We start from the raw sequence: 19538 nt of genomic DNA, 5'->3' as shown, positions 1-19538 counted from the left end.
GACGCTGCCTTGCAGAAGCGTCTAAGAGTAAAACACAACACATACAGGCTAAAACGTTACCATCGTAGTCTGCATTCTGTCTTCCACGAACTGGAGAAGCCGCGTGCTTAGGTCTGAATTTGTTTGGAAGACGACCTAAAGGACGAAAACACCAGAGGTATAACACGGGATTGAAGGGAGGGGCTCCCTGTCCCCAAAGGTCTAGAGACGAGAGTTTGCGAAGCAAAGGTTGAGTTGGCTTAAACTCTGGACTGAAAGGGGGGGCGGGAGAAGACCTCTAAAGAGAATCGACTAGAGGACAGGCGAGTCCAAGTTGTTCTAAAAATCAGACCTGAATCCTATGTTGAGGCTTTCATAGTTAGTTGAAGATACTGCTGGGGGACGAGGGGAAGGTTTCTCCTCACCTGAAACTCTGCTTCTGCCCTCTGGAGCCAGGATAAATGCAGTTTAAGCTTTCTGGTACTCGGGTGGTTTGGAATGTCTCAAATAGTCAGCTAGGGATTGCTCCCATAGTATGATCTACCTACCCGTTAAGAACTAGGAAGGAATTCGTTTCTGGAATGGATAGGCTGGCGATCTTAAGAGATTCTCTCCTTCACCTCTGGCATGGAGATCTGGGACAGGATCCAAAGAGCTATTTCGGGGCCCGCCCAAAGGGCTTGGTATATATTAGTACAGCAAATACACACCCTGACCCTCAGTGTGTACAATTCCAAGAACTGACTGAACAGCTAATGCCCATATGCCATCTACAGGTGGATTACAAGAGGTTGGGGGAGGGAGGCAGGGAAAGAAAAAACCCTTAAGAGCCTGCTTTTTATGCCACAACACTTAAAACTGCAGGCAAAGCCACCAGCTTCTTCATCAACCCTTTTTATTTACAAACCAGTACACCGCAGGAGAAGCCATCGGCTCTAGAATACAAACCCAGAAAACACACTCTCACAGTTCGGTTCGTTAACGTGTACGTTTATTGTCATACAATATCACAATTCCCAAAGGCTAAGAGTCATCAGAAATTTGCCATTTGGTACATTATTATTGTTATTGTTAGCATAGTGCCATCTAGGTGCACAGCACTTTACAAAACGCAAGAGGACAGCGACGTGCCTCAGGGGGTGTTACAATCTATAGAAAGACACAAGGAAGATAACTGGGGAAGGGGAGAAAATGAAGGCAGGGGTAAGCAGTGTGCACACTTACTTATTTCAGTTACAGTTAGTTGCGGTATGTCATGAGAACGAGAAGATAGCACCAAAAGCTTCACAGAAAAGGTGGCTTTTGCGGAGTGATACGAAAACGGAGAGGTGGCGTCAGGGAGGTGTTCTGAGAGTCAGTTCCAGGCATAAAGAGCGGCGAGGGAGAAAGGGTAGGATTGTTTGAGGGAAGGAAACCACGAGGGAACACGTTAGCAAGGTTGCAAGATCCGTTTTCTCTGGACGGCAAGACAGGGTGGTGGCAATCACACCAGCACGATTAAAAGGTAAGTTTCAGCTTTGGGAGCGCATTTGTTACTCAACAGAAACTGGCACATACAATCTGGAGGGGGGAAAGCAATTGTAGCATAAACGCCGACCGCCTCAGCAGCTGGTGCTTTGGACGCTTGGCTTAAAATGTGATAAAGATACAACAGGACCGTCTGAAAGCCGTGTGGAAGCGACAGGGGGACAGAAAAAACAAAGAGGTTTAAACAACAGCGGCGCCTCTAAGCACACCTGGAAAACAGAGATGTCTTTGTGCTCTTTTTCAAAGGTGGGAAGGGAAGAAGGAGGAGCTCACTGAGCGACAGGTTTATCCGCTCTCCTACAATGCTCACCAGGAAGCCCCGTGTGGGTGTCTCAAAGTAAGTGATATAGTTGCAAAGCAGTTGGTATATTAGGTGGTGTTATAGACATAAACAACAACAAAAACTTCCTGGGATGAGGCAACTTTCTAGCTAAGTTTATATACTGAAGAGGACTAGAGAAATAATTAGTGAAAAAGCCTCACTCTGCCAACAGTGGGCTTTTTCCATATGGCTTCCCCGGCCCACCGCACCAGAACTTCCAGCCAGCCAGAGCAGACATATGGATGGCTGTTGGGGGATTTTAACGAATTATGTCATTGGTTTTATTTTAAACCTACTGTGTGCTTGGCAAAGGTGGGATGTAAGTGTTGAAATATAAACAGAAACACTTTAAAAAAGGACTACAAATCAATAATATACAGCCTGAGACAGGACTTCTTGTTTACTTTGTACACTTAGGGTGCAATACACACTTAAGAAAGAGTTTAAAAGCGGAGAACTCATTAACTGATAAGCAAAAATTCACAAATCTTCTTTTCAAGAGCCCGGGGGCAGCACCTCTGCACATGCGTAGAGTGCCTTGCCAAACTGCAGGGCGGGGGAGTACAATCCGCCAGCACTTTGCTTTCTCCTACTCTGGTGTTTGTTTATATTTCCGTACACCCCTCCTTTTGCTAAGGCTGCCAAGAACACCACAAATTTAAAATAAAATCAACCACGCAATTGGTGAAAATCCAGCAATACATATGTAGAGTGGGATTATCTATTCTGGCTGGCTGGAATTTTTAACGCTCGATGCCAACGGCTAGCAAGGATTGAAGTCAAAAGTTCTCTAGCTCTGCTATAAAGGGTAGTTCCAATAACAGTTACTAGCCATGATAGCTAAATGAAACCTCCATATTCAAATACAGTTCATCTTGGACTAGTACATGCTGAGGGACATGAAACCAGGAACAGTGTTGCTTGTGTGTTCCCTGCCAACATCTGGCCGGTCTCTGTGAGAAACAGGATAGCAGACTAGATGGCAGGGCCAGTGTGGCTGGTATTCCCTGAGCATCACAACTCTTTCTCTGTCACACACTCTCACGTTACCCTCACAATAACCCTTTGAGGTCGGCTAAGCTGTGAGATACAGAGAGAACGACTTTCCCAAGATACCCAGCGAGCTTCAAGGCTGACTTGGAGATCTGAACCCGGCTCTGCCTCGTCCTGGTTCAACATGCCTAATGGCTAGAGTCTCCGGGAAATCCGCCTAACACCCCTGTGAGGTAGGCCAGACTGAAAGAAAGTGACTCACCGCACGACTGGCATTCTTTCCCTTGGCCCAGAATTAAAACCCCTGCTATCCTTCTACACGCTTTGCACTGGAAGCTAAGAGTGAAGTGAACGGACACACAATTGGAGGACCAGAGCCCACAACCACTGCAGTGTGCGGCTCCGAAAGTTTTCCTGCCTCTATGCAGACGGGCGTCTCTCTCTATTCCAAGCAATCCCGTGGCAAAAGCTCTCGATAAATTCTAGCAGCAGAAAAAGTTAAATGTAATAGCAGGAGGTGTCAACCAAGTATGGTATCCCTCCCTTTAGACTTAAAAAAAGGGAGGGGAAAAACCCCTTCCCACCACCACCTGGTGCCCTTCAGAAGTGCGGAGTGAAACTCCCATCAATTCCATGCTGGCTGAGGATAATGGGAGTTGCAGTCCAACAATTCTAGAGTGCACCAGGGTGGGGAAGGCTGTTGTTTAAAGGGGCTGTCTTTATAGGGGACTACGCTAAGAGTAAAAACAACACCCGCAACTCTTGTGGCATGTCCAGCTGCAATCCTGTCTCCAATTACCCGGGAGCAAGCCCCATGAATCTCAAAGGGACTGCTGAGTAGACATGCAAAGGAGTAACACCTAACCCAGCCTGATGTCCTCCAGGAGGCTTTTTGGGGACTACAGTGCCCAGCATTCCTGACGGTTGGCCATGTTGGCTGGGGCTATGAGAATGAAAGGACAAAGCTTCTGGATATCTACCTCGTGCATTTAGTTGGAGGTGTACAAAATCATGCCTGGTGTGGAGAATGTGGAACGGGAGACACTTTTTCTCCCTCTCCCATAATATTAGAACCCGAAGGGGTCATTATCCCAGGAAGCTGTTTGGTGGGAGATTCAGGATAGAGTAAAGGAACGACTTCTTCACACAAGCGCAGAGTTAAACTATGGAACTCACTGCCACAAGAAGTACTGACCGCAAGGAGTGGTGGGTTTTTTTTGGGGGGGGGGTTTGAGGGGGACAACGACTACAACTCCCAGCATTCCTGTCTCATGCTGGCTGGGGCTGATAGGGGTGGAAGTCAGAAATACCTGGAAAGTACTAAATTCCCCACCCCTAAAATATCACAGCCTTCCTTCCGTGGTGACCTCAAGGAGTGTGTGTGTTTTTGGAGGGGGGGGGAGCACGACTACAACTCCCAGCATTCCTGACTCATACTGTCTGGGGCTGATGGGAGTGGGAGTCGGAAATACCTGGAAAGTACCAAATTCCCCTCCCTAAAATATCGCAGCCTTCCTTCCGTGGTGACCTCAAGGAGTGTGTGTGTTTTTGGAGAGAGGGGGACACACGACTACATCTCCCAGCATTCCTGACTCCTGGTGGCTGGGGCTGATGGGAGTGGGAGTGGGAAATACCTGGACCGGGGGAGGCTGCTCCAAGCCGCTTCCCTCAGGGCCGGGAGGGCGAAGGCGTCGTAAGCAGAGGCAGGAGGACGAGGCGGAGGGGGGCGCGGAGGGAGGCAGGGAGGGAGGGAGGAGGCCACGTACCTGCGGGTCGGAGGGGGGCGAGGCGGAGGCGGCGGCGGCGGCGGCGGCGGCGGCGGCCCCCATGGCCGGGTCTCTGCAGGCAGCCAGGGCCGCCTCAGGGAGGGAGGGAGGGAGGGGAGGGGAGGGGGAGGAGGAGGGGGCGCGAGGGAGACGCCAACGGTCCTTCTCCCTGAGGAGAGCGAGCCCTGAGGGCAGGGTCAGGGGTCACGCGCAGGGTCAGGGGTGGTGCCACTTCTACGGCGCTTCGCCCGCGTCACTTCCGCCTCGCTGACCAATCGGAATAGAGCTTGACTCAGAGGCGCGAGCCGTGCCTAAGAGCTCCGCGACGCCTCCGCAGAAGTCTCCCCGCCCCTATTCATAAACCCTTTCTTTCGATTGGCCCGTCCGTTTCCCCTCCTGGCCCGGATTGGCGAAGCGGTAATAGAGAAGCCTGCGATTGGCTGCGCGCCGTTTAGCCAATGACAGCGAGCGGTGTTGATGTGCGGCTGAGGGAAGGAGAAGACGGGCCTGAGGTGAAATAAAAAACAGTCTGAAAGGCGGGAAGGCCTCAGCGGCGTCCCCTCAGTCCTCCCGATGGGCTTGCTGGGCGAAGTGGCGCGGGGCTTGGTGCGCGGCGCCGACCGCACGGCGGCCTGGACCAGCAAGCGGGGCCCGCGGACTTTCTACAAGAGCCGCGGCGCCAAGGACGCGGGCTACATCACCTCCAACCGCAAGTTCGTGCTGGTGCGGGAGATGGTGCCGCGGCTGGTGGTGCCGGACCTGCGCGGCTTCCGGCTTAAGCCTTACGTCTCCTACCGGGCCCCCGCCGGCATCGAGCCGCCCCTCACCGCCCGCGCCCTCTTCCGAGAGACCGCCGCCCCCCTCATCGAGAAGGACGTCAAGGCCGGCGCCTTCGACCCGCAGCGCCTGGAGAAGTACGGCTTCGAGCCCAGCCAGGAGGGCAAGCTCTTCTCGCTCTTCCCCAAGAACTTCGTGCGCTAACGACGGGGAGGCAGGAGGGACCCGGGGCGAGGCGTTGCCCGAGGAAAGGGAAAGAATCGCCACGGGACATGACGCTTATTAAGCCCCCCCACTCCCCCCCAAAAAAGGACTGGAAAGAGAGAAAAGAAACGGCCGCACCGGTTTTTGGAAGCACCTAAAAATAGCAGTAATGAAAAGAAAAAAAGAAATGGCCACACTGGTTTTTGGAAGCACCTAAAAAATAGCAGTAATGGAAAGAGAGAAAAGAAACGGCCGCACCGGTTTTTGGAAGCACCTAAAAATAGCAGTAATGAAAAGAAAAAAAGAAATGGCCACACTGGTTTTTGGAAGCACCTAAAAAATAGCAGTAATGGAAAGAGAGAAAAGAAATGGCCGCACCGGTTTTTGGAAGCACCTAAAAATAGCAGTAATGAAAAGAAAAAAAGAAATGGCCACACTGGTTTTTGGAAGCACCTAAAAAAAAGCAGTAATGGAAAGAGAGAAAAGAAACAGTCACACCGGTTTTTGGAAGCACCTAAAAAAAAGCAGTAATGGAAAGAGAGAAAAGAAACGGCCACACCGGATTTTGGAAGCACCTAAAAAATAGCAGTAATGGAAAGAGAGTAAAGAAATGGCCGCACCGGTTTTTGGAAGCACCTAAAAAAAGCAGTAATGGAAAGAAAAAAAAAGAAATGGCCACACCGGTTTTTGGAAGCACCTAAAAAATAGCAGGAATGGAAAGAGAAAAGAAACGGCCACACCGGTTTTTGGAAGCACCTAAAAAATTGCAGTAATGGAAAGAGAGAAAAGAAATGGCCGCACCGGTTTTTGGAAGCACCTAAAAAAAGCAGTAATGGAAAGAAAAAAAAAGAAACAGCCACACCGGATTTTGGAAGCACCTAAAAAAAGCAGTAATGGAAAGAGAGAAAAGAAACGGCTTTAGGATTGTTTGTGAAGCACATTTTTTTAAAAAAAAGCAGTAGTGGAAAAGGGAAAAAATTATGACCCAAAAGGATTATTCAGCACCCAAAAGGACATTGGTGGAGAAACTCACCCCTCAGAATAATATCCAAGCAAGAAAAGAGAACAGAAAAACTTGTTCGTGAGAGAAAGAAAATCCATCTGGTGTAAGAAGTCGACTCAAAGATCAACCCCCAAAATGTGATGATAAGACGTAATACCGGCAAAAGGCAAGGCTGAGGTCTGAGATTCAAGGAGGCTTCAAGGAAGAGGCTCGTGAGACATCCAGACTTCTGGGCGAGCAAAAGGAGAAATTGAGGGCAAAGAGAGCAAAAAAGAATCGGTGCTTGGAAAGTGGGGAATACTTCAGATCTTGTGTCCTCCGGCAGTTTGGAGATTCTTCTGTGGAGTCAAAAGGCTTTTTAAGGGGATGGGTAGCGAGGCACATTGGTGTATGTTTCTCTCCTAGCTTTGTTCGTAGGAAGTTGTTGGCATGCTATCCTGGCAAGCAATTCTGCTAGATGTTCAGAAAACTTGCCATTTTGTGAGGTCTGGCACAGCGAACACGGACGGGCATTCAAGACTCTGAGGAAGTGGCCCGCAATCTCTGCTCGCATGTTTGTTAAAATAATAAAGTGGCAGATTTTTAGATATTAAGGCTCATCTTCTATCTGGACAGAATTGCTGTTTAGGCTCTAAAACCTCACTTCGCTACATAAGTAGGCAATAGGACAAGATGCATATTCATAGAGGCCCTTCAAGGGGTTGGATCCAGATTTACGTTGCACTGTCAGAAGTGGAGTTCTTTACTCCATCACATGGCAGCTCCTGCAGCCCCCTGAAAACGCCACATAGTCAGGAGACCCTGCTCAGTGGGGTGGGGGTGGGGGTGGGGGTGGGAAGGTGGATACTCAGAAATTGGGTCAAGAAACCTTCCATGAGGGGACATGTCCTCTTGCAGAAGGCAGGTCCTGCATCCAACCCACGGTGTGTAAGACTTTTGAATTTTGATTGGTCCAAGTATGTCTGCATCAGAACAGAGGTGGGCAGAAGGTAGATCTCCAGATGATCTGGACTTCAACTCCTAAAAGCCCCTGCCAGCATGGCCAGTGGTCAAAAATATTCAGAGATGAAGTCGGAAAATCTGGAGATATTTGCTGTCCACCTCTGCTTTAGAGGCTACATTCCTGAATTGGGAACCGTTATTACTGCCACCTGGTTTTCTTAAATGTTATATGGAACCATTATGAGGGCTGCCTTGGCTTCACCAATGCCAAATATCATTTACAGTGACTTAAGATTCAAGGACTACCTGCCAAATGTGTATTGGAACCATTCAAACAGGTAATGTGAATACAAACATGGTTTAAATATGTGGCACTTAAACATGTGTGCCCACTACAGATGCACTCATTGGTTCACAGCTGATCCTGGTATAAAGGGCTCTGTTCTCTGGGTGAAAGGGTGCCCCTCTGGGAAGAGAAACTAAAGGTGCAATCCTATGCATGCTTAGACAGCATGTGCTGTGGCATGTTGGGAGTTATAGGAGTTTTTTCGGTATAAACATACATAGGGTTGTGTGGGGACCGGCAGTGCTGCTGTCACCTACAGTGACTTCAGTAACACCCAAAGCAAAGGCTGAGGACAGAACCATGGAGGCTGCAAGGAAAAACCAGCATCACTTGTGTTTTGGAAAGGTCCAAAATATTTACTTTAAAGATTTTGTTTACAATACTGATGTGCGTACCTGTACATAAATGCCCTAAGTTGGAGTAGTGTCTCAAATTACAAGTATGCCCTTCTGCAGCATTGAGGAAAACATCCTTGCTATTAATACTGATTGTTGCTGGTGTTCTTTCGTTCTGTGATATGGAAGTAGATAGAGCACAAGAGTGAGGGTTCGAATTGCTTCCCTCTTCCTCAAGCTTAAAGCCAAAGACCAGGGCTTTGCTTTTCCTACAAGAGGGAGGTAGACCGCAGAACCACGAAGGCAGTGCTCTTCAAAGTATTTGAACATTTCCCCTGGCTGGAGCAAGAGGCCTCCTTTTAGCCACTAGGTGGCTACTGAGCCATGAGACAAATCACGAGCCACGTGCAGGCTGCCACTTGCCTCCCTTGTTTTAAGCTGGTGCTTGGAGAAAAGTAACCAGGCAAAGCTAACTCACCAAACACAAGTGGGGCTAGTAATAGGGTTGGTTTTCCTTGGTGCAGTACAGACACTGAGCTTGGTCTTTAGCTAGGCCAAAGACTTCGTGGGCAAAATAAAGCAACTAGTGGAGGTAAAGCAGAACCGCTTGGCTTTACCAACTGCTATCTGGACAAGATATGGTGAAATAAAAGATCATAATCAGTCTAATAGTCTTATTTCTGCAGCAATGAAGGAAGTTGCGGGGGGTGGGAGAGAACAGGAGGAAAAAATTCAGCAACACATCCCTGAAATATCTGAGGAGTCTTCAAAGCTCTAAGAGCCACAATAGACTCCCAGGAGTAAAGCTAGAAACCTGGCATAAGAAAGGCGACAGGGGACAGCAGCAAGACCACCCTGCCCCCCCCCCAAAGCAACATCTACCACCTTCACCCTACCGCTAAAAAGGCCTGCCACGAAGAAGGGCAGGGACACCACCACGGCCTGAATCAATCCTGACGCTATGTTTAGGCCACAGGGTTAGTCAAGCTGGTTTCCCATTTCCAAACGTGTAGGACGTTGTCGTAAAAGGAACATGTCGCCAGGAGGCTGGTCTCTCTTTGGCCTTTGGCTGATTCAGTTACACTGGACACTTTGGTGTCTGGACTTTCTCCATCGTTGCCTGGTCCCTGCAGGTCGCAGCTACCTTCCGCTTGCAGTGTTCCCAGAGGGGGTTGATCCTCTTCCTCAAGAAACACATCGAAGGTGGCTGTGGGGGATTCATACACTATCTTGAGGTTCTGGACTTTAAGATCCACTCGCCCAGCTTCCTGATCTGTATGAACCGCCGGCAGCACAGGAGACAGCAGCACGGGATTGTGCAGGGGGAGCCTTGACCAGTCAGCTCCATAAGCCAAGGAATTGTGCAAGATGTAAGAAGACAGAACAGCGCATTCCTCTTTGTTCTTCTCTAAGGGGCAGAAAAGGAAAGGAGAGTAGGCAGTTAGGCAAATTCAGGCTAATTAATGGTGGACGGATAATTAGCGCTTCTAATGATGGTAGCCATGTTTAAACTTTAAAGCGGCTTCTAGCCCACCAACAGTAAATAATTCATCAGTTTGTACAGCCACTTTAGCAGGAATTAAATTTGTTGTCTGCTTCTCTTGCTAACCTTTAGTTTGCAAGGGGAGCAAAATAATGGCTATTCCACATCGCTATGGGTAAGGGAATAAGTGAAGAACGCTTCATCGGGGAAAGTGCTTTGCTTGTCTGTTTCTGAGGACAATTTCACTAGTTCCGTTCTCGGCTCGAACAGTTCACACAGTCCCTTTCAAGCATCTCTGGGGACACGGCAGCAAATGTCAGCTAACGCATCACTCAAGCATTTGATCTTGTCAGCTAGATGAAGTTAGGAGTGTTGGTAGCCAAACAGAATGGGAAAGTTTCACACAGTGGAAACATCTTTGATCTTTCGGGTGGTGGCAGTAAAACGAATCTATAGGGGCTCCAACCAGCTCCTCAGCATTTTCCATCCCCTCCATGCTAACTCCCAAGATCAAAACACTCACCCAAACTGCCGTGGCAATCAAGGATTTTGAAGCCGTTGTGCATGCAGGCTGCCAACAGTACGTTCTCCCGTGACGGATGCCATTTTAACCTCCAAACTCCACCCTGCAAGTGGGTGTCTGCCAATGGCTGCTTCATATTCCGGGTGTCCCACAGGAGGACGTGTTCGTCATAGCTGGAGAAACACATGATAGGCCTGGAGAAACCACTAGAGCTCGTTTTCCAAAGGTATGAAATCTGCAGGTTCCTAGCTAACTCATTTACACTTGGAATAAGCAGGCACAGTTCTGGTCGCTGCCACCAACTCACCTGTCTCTTCAGAACTGGGCCAGACAGTGGGCACAGCAGGTGATATGCTAAGGAGACTCACCTTCCTGTGGCCAGCAGATTTTCCCGGAGCGGGTGGCACTGAATGCTGCACACACCCATGGAATGCCTGTAATAGAATGCGAATCAAAGTTGGAGTATGAAGGGCCGTCATTGGCCTCCACCGCTTTGAATTTGCTCAGAAGACTGTCCAGACAGTCTGCCAGGGAGGAGAAGGGAGCAGTCTATCCTTATGGGACAAGCTACTGCTTACCGCTCACTGCTGAAGAGGGGAGCCCTGAGGCCGCTCCGGGCGTCCCAGCCCCGTAGCTTGCAGTCATCTCCCCCTGAAACCAAAACGAGACTGCTGAAGGTGGTAGCTGGAGACAGGATGGCATTTTACCAAGGCACACAGAGTCATTTGCTCATAGCTGGACGGCATCTTTCTGAAGCGCAAGAAATGATTCAAAGCCTCACTGCTAGCACACGCAGAACATTTTTACAAATCAGCCCACATTTGTGCTAGGTGTCAATGTATTGCGTTTAAGGGGAATGATTGAGTGTTTGGCTAAGAGGACAGCCACTTGGCTGTTAGAAGCCCAATTTGCTTATTGTTAGGCATCTCCTAAGAACAATTTGCCAGTAGGGTTTGAGGTCTTTTCTAGCACCACAGAGACTAGAACCCTGAAACTGAAAAACTAAAGCAGGGATAAAGAGATACAGGAAGAGGAGCTGCCATGGATTTATTTATATCCTGCCTGTCCTGCCGTTCCAGGTGGCTTGCAAAACCACAAAAATCAAACGCTCACGCCAACAGGCACTAGACTGGGGGTTCAGATAGAGACCCCAGCATCCACTGTGAGGGCGAATACAGACCTGAATAGACTACAGACGTGTTCCAGTAGTCAAAGGCAGCGATCCAGGCCTCAAAGTCATGCGCCTTCCACTGTTCCAAGAGGTGTATGGAGGGGGCAGATTCCTCAATGGACAGCAAGCTCAGCCTCCCTTTGGAATCACTGCTGACCAGTCGCAGAGGGTGGCCACTGCAAGTAGTAGTAGTGCAAAACAGCAAGCACAGGTTAGCTTTTCTTGGGAGATAGAGGTTGGAAGCCACGAATATGGCTGCTCCTAACACAGAAAATACAACAACTTCCTTGGCCACAGGAAGGGAACTGATTTTTAAACAGCCACCAGATCTTCTATTATCAGTGGCCATTAGTAGCATTTATTTAATTGATTTCTATACCACCCAATTGCCGAATCCTTCTGGGCGGCTCACAAAAATTAAAACTTCAAGGTTCGGTATAATACATGGCAGCTTAAAACCACAATATAAACGTGCAACCAGAATAAAACCTAGTAGCGGTACAGAGGCTTAAAATAAAGATTTAAAACAGCAGAGCTGAAAGAGTAGGATGCTAAAATGCCTGGGAAAATAAACCAGGTGAACCTCTCTAGGGAGTTCATTCCACAACTGGGGTGCCACAGCAGAGAAGGCCCTCTTCCAGGTAGCCACCCACCTCATTTCCTTTGCCAGGGGCTCATGAAGAGGGACCCTCGAAGATGAGCTTAGAGCCTGGGCAGGTACATATGGGAGGAGGTGACTGTTTAAACAACCTGGCTCCTAGAATACTCTGGTCACACGGTGAAGATTTATCCCCGTGGGAAGGAGCAGGGTCTCCTAACACCTGCGTGTGAGAAAGGCCTCTGATGACATATGAGCACTGCTGTCAGAAATGAGACCAAGCCTCAGCCACCGTTCAAAACATCCCCTGAGAACAGACGGTGCCATTCAACGCCATCAGCCAAGAGAGCTGCAGGTTGATCTTATGTGCAAGGGGAGAAATGGATAGGATCGCCTGAGAAGGCTCCCAACTCATATAAGATATAATCTGGGGGTGCAGAACCTCAACTCTGGTTCATCTCTGCCCGCCAGGCCCACGTTCAGCTGCCTGGCTTTTGCTCACCGCTGCCCTCGCCCCGTGGACCAGTCCAGAGACAAAGCGAGGCATTCTGATCCCAAGTCAGCGCTGCACAGTGGCTCCAGCCTGCAGCTCTTCTACTGGAGAGAAAAGAAAACTGATTAGACGGGACGAAAGGGGAACGCCTGACCCAACCCTGGTTCCAAAACCCGGCTGGAGGCCCCAGCGGATGCAGTTTCTTCAGGCAGGAGAGAGAACGTGCACAAATTTCTGTCACCTGGGCTAAGAGGGGAAGTTATATACACATTTCCTGGGATTACTTCTGAGTAGACCTGACGGAGAGTGCATTGTTTAGCAAAGTCACTGTTCGCACGCCAGCCCTCATTTCCTGCACTGAGCAGGGGGTTGGACTCGATGGCCTTGTAGGCCCCTTCCAACTCTGCTATTCTATGATCCTAAGGTTCTTGTAGTTATTTCACAGGGATTTCCTCAATGGCTTTTAATCAACCGTCCTCATATTCCTATGTCTCCCTTGCTTCTCCTGCCAGACACCTCCTTAGGACTCCCCGCTCCTCAAGGACCTAATGCTCAGACGATGCCCAGTTATTCCATGTCCGCAACATCCTTTCAAGCAGGTTACCTTTCCTAGCAAGAACAGAGTAGGGTGACCCTATGGCAAGGAGGACCGGGCTCCTGTATCTTTAACAGTTGCATAGAAAAGGGGATTTCAGCAGGTGTCATTTGTATGCATGCAGCACCCTCTTCATCACAACTGTTAAAGCTGCAGGAGCCCTGCCTAGCGTGACCAGATACAAAACAGGGCAGGGCTCCTGCAGCATTATTAACCGTTGCGATGAAGAGGGGATATCACCCGGTGCTGCACGCGTACAAATGACACCTGCTGAAATTCCCTTTTCAACACAACTGTTAAAGGTCCAGGAGCCCGGTCCTCCTCTCCGCATGGTCACCCTAGAACAGAGGAAGCACAAAGACCACACAGGCAGAGCTACATCCTGCTTTCACTTGCAAATCGAACTACTTTGCATGGCTGCAGCTCGAAGCCCAACCACCTACCTCGTTTCCTGTCAAGAAAGAGAGTTCCACTGTTCCCTTGGCATTGGCGATGCCTAGAGCAGGCTGTCCTGCGATGGGAACGTGACACCTAGAAGTGGAATGGATAGAAACACGTCAGCAGAGATCCAACCCTTTAGGGAAGGAAATGCAATTGGAGCAGGTGAGATTCACGTAAGAATTATGTATTACACGTTAATAGGAATTTTATCTCAGTTGTACTGGATTACGGTTGTTTCCAGTGTAACCAAGGCCCAAGGCTCCGATCTCAGCTAACTATTTTGCGGATCATTGAAGGGGAAGAGCCTTCATTGTGGTCCCATCCTCTGGAACTCCCTGCCTCTGGAGGTCAGGCAAGCACCAACTTTGTATTCCTCCCCGCACCTCCTGAAAACGTCATTGTTCCAGGGAGCCTTCCCTTAATGACAAGCCGCGGTTTATTTTGCCCTTTGCTTCTTTTAAAAAATAGACTTTTAATGTGTTTTTATTCTTGTTTTATTTGTCCGCCGCTCCGAAATTCTGACTGGGGAGCAGTATATGAATATTGTAAATAAAATAAATAAATAGGTTGGGAAAAGTCCGTCAATCCACAACACCATGGCTACTTTGCAAGGGAGGAGTGGGCTTAAATAAGAAAAACGTCCCTTCTGCCGGGCTTGCCCTTAGAGCAACATTGTGAGGCTGGTCAGCGGTGCTCCCATTTTACAACTGGGGAACCAGAACAGGGTGACGTGCCCAGGAGCCCACAGGACAACGGTGGCAAAAGTTTCCGGCCCAGGGACCAGATTCAAATTTGGGAAGGGTCTTGGGGACGGGGGGGCATTCCAGCAGTGGATGGGGATAAAAGGCACAGGGCGATACCAAGGACAGACGTAGCCTGTACCAATTTGGACATTTCCCTACCATACTGACAAAACACAGCCTAGGCATGTCTACTCAGCAGTGAGCCCCCATGCAACAGGTTTCAGGCCTAAGCGAGTAAGCCCTGAGCGGCCGCAATTCAACAGGTAGAGCCCCTACTTTGCCTGCAGAAGGTCCCAGGTTTGATCCCCGGCAAAGGGAAGAATCCAGCCTGAAACCCCCGGACAGCCATTGATGCCATTCCGTGTCGAAAGCCACAAATCCAGCATCAGTCAAAGAACATTTACATGCACCGGAAAAATTGCTGCGTCCCCCAGAGCAAAGAACCGTCCCATGGCTCACCGCACATCTAATACACCGATCACCTAACTGAGCCTTCCTCAACCTGGGGCGCTCCAGATGTGTTGGACTTCAACTCCCAGAATGCCCCAGCTGGGGCATTCTGGGAGATGCAGTCCAACACATCTGGAGCACCCCAGGTTGAGGAAGGCTGACCTAACTCCACGCAAAAGAACCTCTCAGAGGCACCATCCTGTGGCATTACCATTTCACATCCAGCACAGCAGCCGTTTCAAGCCTCTGGATCTCAGTCAGCGGTGCAAAAACCTGTTCTTCGAAGCAATACAGGTAAAGGCGGCCCAGTCGCACGTGGGGCGCATTGTTCTCATCGGGGCTCTCGCCAGGCTGCAAGAGGAAGCCGCATGTAAAACGATCCCTGTTATCCACACTCGGCAGTCTGCTATCCCTGAATTCCCTGCCAGTCGCACAACTACTATATCTTTTATTTTTTTTAGAGGGCAATTCTATGCACATCTTCACAGAAATAAGTCCCACAATTCCCAGCGTGCTGGCTTCTGGGATGCTGGAAGTTGTAGGGTTTATTTCTGGGGAGAGGCGCATAGAATTCTGTCTTTCCCCCGAACAAGCCACAAATAAAATTCAGGTTAAAAACAAAATCTTATTTGAAACATCACATAAAAACAGGTCCATAAAAGCACAATAATAAAAGAAATAGCACCCAACCAATTACAGACCCCTTCAGGAACAACATTGCTTGCAAGCTAAAGACCTGCCTGTATAAAAAGTCTTCGCCTGGTGGAGGAAGGACAACAGCTAGAGGAAACGCGAATATCCAACCTGTCTTCAAGTTTGCTCCATCACCAAGGACTATAATCACAACCAGAGGGGAAGTGAAAGGCAGTTTAACAGGTCTCTTGCACACTTTGGGGGATTGTTTAGGACCCCACAACAGATGCATTGTGCAAAGCTAGAAAACCAGAGCCATTCAATATCAACTCTGTATTATTCTTTCGTGAAAGGCCATCTACGTCCAAGGGAAACCTTACCAAGGTACTAATATTTAAATACGTGGCCCCCCACCTGTTGTACGGAAAGAACTATTGATCCAACCCACAAAACAAACAGTAATAATTTCCATTAGCAAACAGTGATAGAAATGTTATCAGAAAAGGTTGCCGCGATTACAACAGCAAGTGTACAACACCCATTTTTAGCCGCACACGTGGAATATGCAATTTCTTTCTGCCGTTTGTTTCCATAATTTTGCTATGGACCACAGCCTTCATTTTTTTTTAAAAAAAAAAAAGCCCTACTACTGAGGTTCAACAGCACACCACTTGTCACTATAATAGTCTGTATTTCTATAGAGTACTCAAAACACTTTCCATACATCGTCTCAGTTATCCTTACAGACAGTATCACACACACACATCGCCCTGCCAGAGCAGTAGTGAAGAAATAGTGATTCACTTACGGATACCTATATTTTAATGCATTTTATCTTGCTGTTTTATCTGCTGCTGTACTGCTTTTTCGCGGTTTACTGTTTTACCTGATTTTATTTGTGTTTTTGTTAGCCACTTTGAACTATTTAGGGGCAACAGGATGCAAATCTATGAAATTAAGTGATAGAAATGAGATTTTGACCAAAGCAAGTTTTGATCCAGAGACCATTCAGAGCCAGTATATCAGCTCTTCATCTTGTGTGTAGTTGAGACAGATCGTGTTGAGCCAAAATGTGGGAGGAGGAAGCAAGAGACATCAGGGCCTTGCTCCAACTGATATGTCCCCCGCCTCTCAGGGCTAACTGACATCTACATCCCTATGGGAAGGAAGAAGGAATGAGGGAGACAGGAACAGGCAAAGGGAACATCAGGATGTGTTCCAGTTGGACTGTCCCCCCCCTCCCTCATGATAAGTAGGACCATTCCACCAGCCGTGCTGAAAGTCATCTTAATTTTTTTCCTCTTCCCTCCCCATCGCTTTTTCCTCATGTGTTGTGTCTTTTTTTAATTGTGTCTTGATTGATTGCGAGCAGTTCCAGGAACACTTTTTCTTTTCTTTTCTTTTTGGCTGAGGAGCGAGGTAAAAACACTTTAAATAAATAAACTAAGGGTCAGATGTGTGGGGAGAGGGGGAATTCACAGTCCACCACCGAAACACCGGAATATGCAATAACCACAACATACTCTTCGTAAATTTTAGCCAGGGGTGTGTCTTGCACAACCCTCACGGTTCTCTCCCCCGCACAGACTACTCCAGAATGAGCCGCGCACTCACCTTGATGTCCGGCTTCTTCAGCTGGTAAGTGCCGCACGCCAGGATGCTGTGCCAGCCTTCCACAGGGCACCACTCCACGACATCGGCGCTATATTCCGTATCAACCACCTGCAAGGTCTGCATCTTGCAACGGGAAGCCATGTCAAAGGCTGATCATCTTGGTCTGGGAGGGAGGGAGAAGCAGGACAGAATGAGCATTCCCGAAATTCTGAATCAGGACAAAGCATTCGGAGTCTGGTACTTTGATTCCCTGACCGCTAGGCTCAAGATTTCAGACGCCCCCGCTGCAAGACACCCTCAGCGTCCTCCCTCTTTCAGTTCAGACGACACGCTAAGCCACGGTGGTTAAACATTTTGAGCCAAGCATTGTGGCTTGGCGTGGCGTGTGAACCATTCCTGAACCATGGTGGCTACATAACCGTGGTTTAAACATGCTCACTGTCCATTTGCTGCAAAAGGGTTAGTGGCCTCTGAACAGACCCAGTACGTTCTCCTCAGAGCTATTCTCATCATCTGTTATTGATCCTCATCCTCTTTCCAATCATTGCACAGGGAAAAAGAAAATATCTCCTTCTTAAACGCACTAACTGAAAAACATCACACGCATTCACAGAAACAGTCCATCTTCTAACCCCAGGCTACCTGTATCCTAAAGTATACAAACCAGAGGCCCAGTATTGGGGTGGGTGGGTGAAGGGGGGCCACCCTTAACACTCCACCCACATTGGAATAACCTCACACCAGACTGTGGTCTACCTCCAAGGGGCAGTTTGTAAAAAAGCCCCCCCCCCCTTTATAAGAATACCATGGACAAAACCTCACACGACATTTGCATGTATTCTAAGAAATGCCTCCCTCTTTCCCAATTCCCCTCCGTATCCTAATTCAACCCCACCCCATGTCAGGTATGTTTAGGAGGCAGGTATGTTAGAAGTCCTCTTAACTCATGCTGGCTGGGAATGATGGGAGCTGTAGTCCCATACTAATAGAGGGCAAGCTGGGCTGGGAATCATGTATTTTAAAACATCTGGAGGGCTCCAGGTTGGGGGGGGTGGCAAGGCCATGCTAGGCTGGGGATTATGGGAGTTGGATTCCAAAACATCTGAAGGGGACCAGATTGGGGGAGGTCAGTGAAGGCCAGGCTGGGCTGGGGATGGCGTATTTCAAAACACCTGTATGACACCAGGCTGGGGAGGAGGGTTTGGTGAGGGCCATTCTAGGCTGGGGATGATGGGGGCTGGATTCCAAAACACCTGTATGACACCAGGCTGGGGGTCGAGGGTTTGGCGAGGGCCATTCTTATTAGAATGTATGCCTATGTGGCAGGGTGCTGCTGTTTTATTCTTTTACTATGTACAGCGCCATGCACATTGATGGTGCTATATAAATAAGTAATCATAACAATTCTAGGTTGGGGATGATGGGGGCTGGATTCCAAAACATCAGCCGAGGGAGGATGGGGGCTGGATTCCAAAACGCCTGAAAGGAAACTGGGGCAGGTTGGCGAGGGCCATTGCCGGGCTGGGGATGATGGGCGTTGGGTTCCCAAATATCTGAAGGGGGGGCAGGTGGGGGGGGCGCCTGATACTCCCCCAGAAGCCCCTCTTGCAACCCGCCCACCGACCCCGACAGGAAAGCCCCGGAAGGGCGTGAAAGGGGGGAGGCCTGGTCCTACCCCCCACCCCACCCCACCCCACCCCACCGCAAAGCCCATCCGCTCACCAGCTGCCAGCGAGCCCGGCTCCGTGGCCTCCCTTCCCTCCGGCCGTGGCGCAGCCTCGGAGCCTGGAGGAGGAGGAGACGCGAGGCCGAGGCCGCCGCCTCCGAGGGGAAATGGAGGCGGAGGGAGGAGGAGGAGGAGGCGGCGGCCGGGCCCAGCAGTGACGCTCCCCAGCCGCCGCCCCGCTGGCTCCTCCCGTCCCCGGGCCTCTCTCTGGGCTTCCCTGCCTGCCTCCCTCCCTGCCCGCCCCGAAACAGGCCCCTGCGTGGGGTGGGCGCGACCCTCCCTGGGAGAGAAGCCCCCTTCCCCAAGGCAGCCCTCCTCATCCCGCCTTCAACGAAGCGCTGGAAACAAGGGCTCGTGACTACAGGTCCCATCAGCCCTACCCACCGTGAGGGGCGATGGGAGTTGCAGTCCAGCCACGTCCGAATGGCTCCCCGCGTGTAACTAGAACACACACACACACACCAAAAACTTGGTGGGTTTTGTTTTGCTCCAGGGGCCAAAACAGACATTCCTTTAAACCCGTGTCTAGCAGTTACATTTTTACTCTAGAGTAGGCAGGGAGAGGGTAATCCTGCTCTTAAACACCCACCCACTCCACACACACACACACACACACACACAGATGAGGGTCCCAACCCAAATCAGGACATATGGCCCCACACTTCTGTAAACTGCCCAGAGAGCTTTGGCTATGGGGCGGAATACAAATGCAATCAATAATAATAATAATAAATAATAAAAGAGCAAAATCTTATTTTTCTAATCACAGGGGTCACTAGCATTTGCACACCCTAATAGCCAGCGACAGACCTCTGCCAAGTGTAGCTTCGTAGTAATATTTAAAATGCTCATTCATCCCATTCACACTTTAGGC

At 49.4% G+C, this 19538-nt stretch overlaps 3 protein-coding genes across 5 annotated transcripts in view; 1 reads left to right on the top strand and 2 right to left on the bottom strand.

Annotated features, from left to right (window-relative positions):
* Positions 1-4683, bottom strand: part of PNPLA7 (patatin like phospholipase domain containing 7) — a 73041-nt gene extending 68358 nt beyond the window's left edge. For 2 of the 3 annotated variants that reach the window (XM_063144965.1, XM_063144966.1), the window contains exons 1-2: positions 4588-4683; positions 61-135 (exon numbers count right to left, since the gene is read on the bottom strand). In XM_063144965.1, the coding sequence (XP_063001035.1) occupies positions 61-135; positions 4588-4650 (138 nt within the window). In that variant the 5' untranslated portion in view covers positions 4651-4683. Of the gene's footprint in view, positions 1-45; positions 136-4587 lie in introns of those variants that run through there. The other variant, XM_063144967.1, reaches the window with a different exon arrangement.
* Positions 4684-5078: 395 nt separating this feature from the next.
* MRPL41 (mitochondrial ribosomal protein L41) lies at positions 5079-7164 on the top strand. The gene has a single exon (XM_063144756.1). The coding sequence runs from the start codon at positions 5161-5163 to the stop codon at positions 5566-5568; it is 408 nt and encodes a 135-aa protein (XP_063000826.1). The 5' UTR covers positions 5079-5160; the 3' UTR covers positions 5569-7164.
* Positions 7165-8194: 1030 nt separating this feature from the next.
* On the bottom strand, positions 8195-18719 carry DPH7 (diphthamide biosynthesis 7). The gene is made up of 10 exons (XM_063144818.1): positions 18661-18719; positions 16939-17101; positions 14903-15042; positions 13501-13588; positions 12472-12563; positions 11381-11547; positions 10779-10851; positions 10569-10634; positions 10201-10373; positions 8195-9602 (listed from the first exon to the last, which is right to left on the bottom strand). Exons 2-10 carry the CDS (start codon positions 17077-17079, stop codon positions 9160-9162), a joined length of 1383 nt encoding a protein of 460 aa, XP_063000888.1. The 5' UTR covers positions 17080-17101; positions 18661-18719; the 3' UTR covers positions 8195-9159.
* Positions 18720-19538: the final 819 nt, after the last annotated feature.

Source organism: Elgaria multicarinata, chromosome 19, assembly GCF_023053635.1.
Source record: "Elgaria multicarinata webbii isolate HBS135686 ecotype San Diego chromosome 19, rElgMul1.1.pri, whole genome shotgun sequence".
Classification (NCBI taxonomy): domain Eukaryota; kingdom Metazoa; phylum Chordata; class Lepidosauria; order Squamata; family Anguidae; genus Elgaria; species Elgaria multicarinata.
This window is presented reverse-complemented; position numbering and strand designations above follow the sequence as displayed.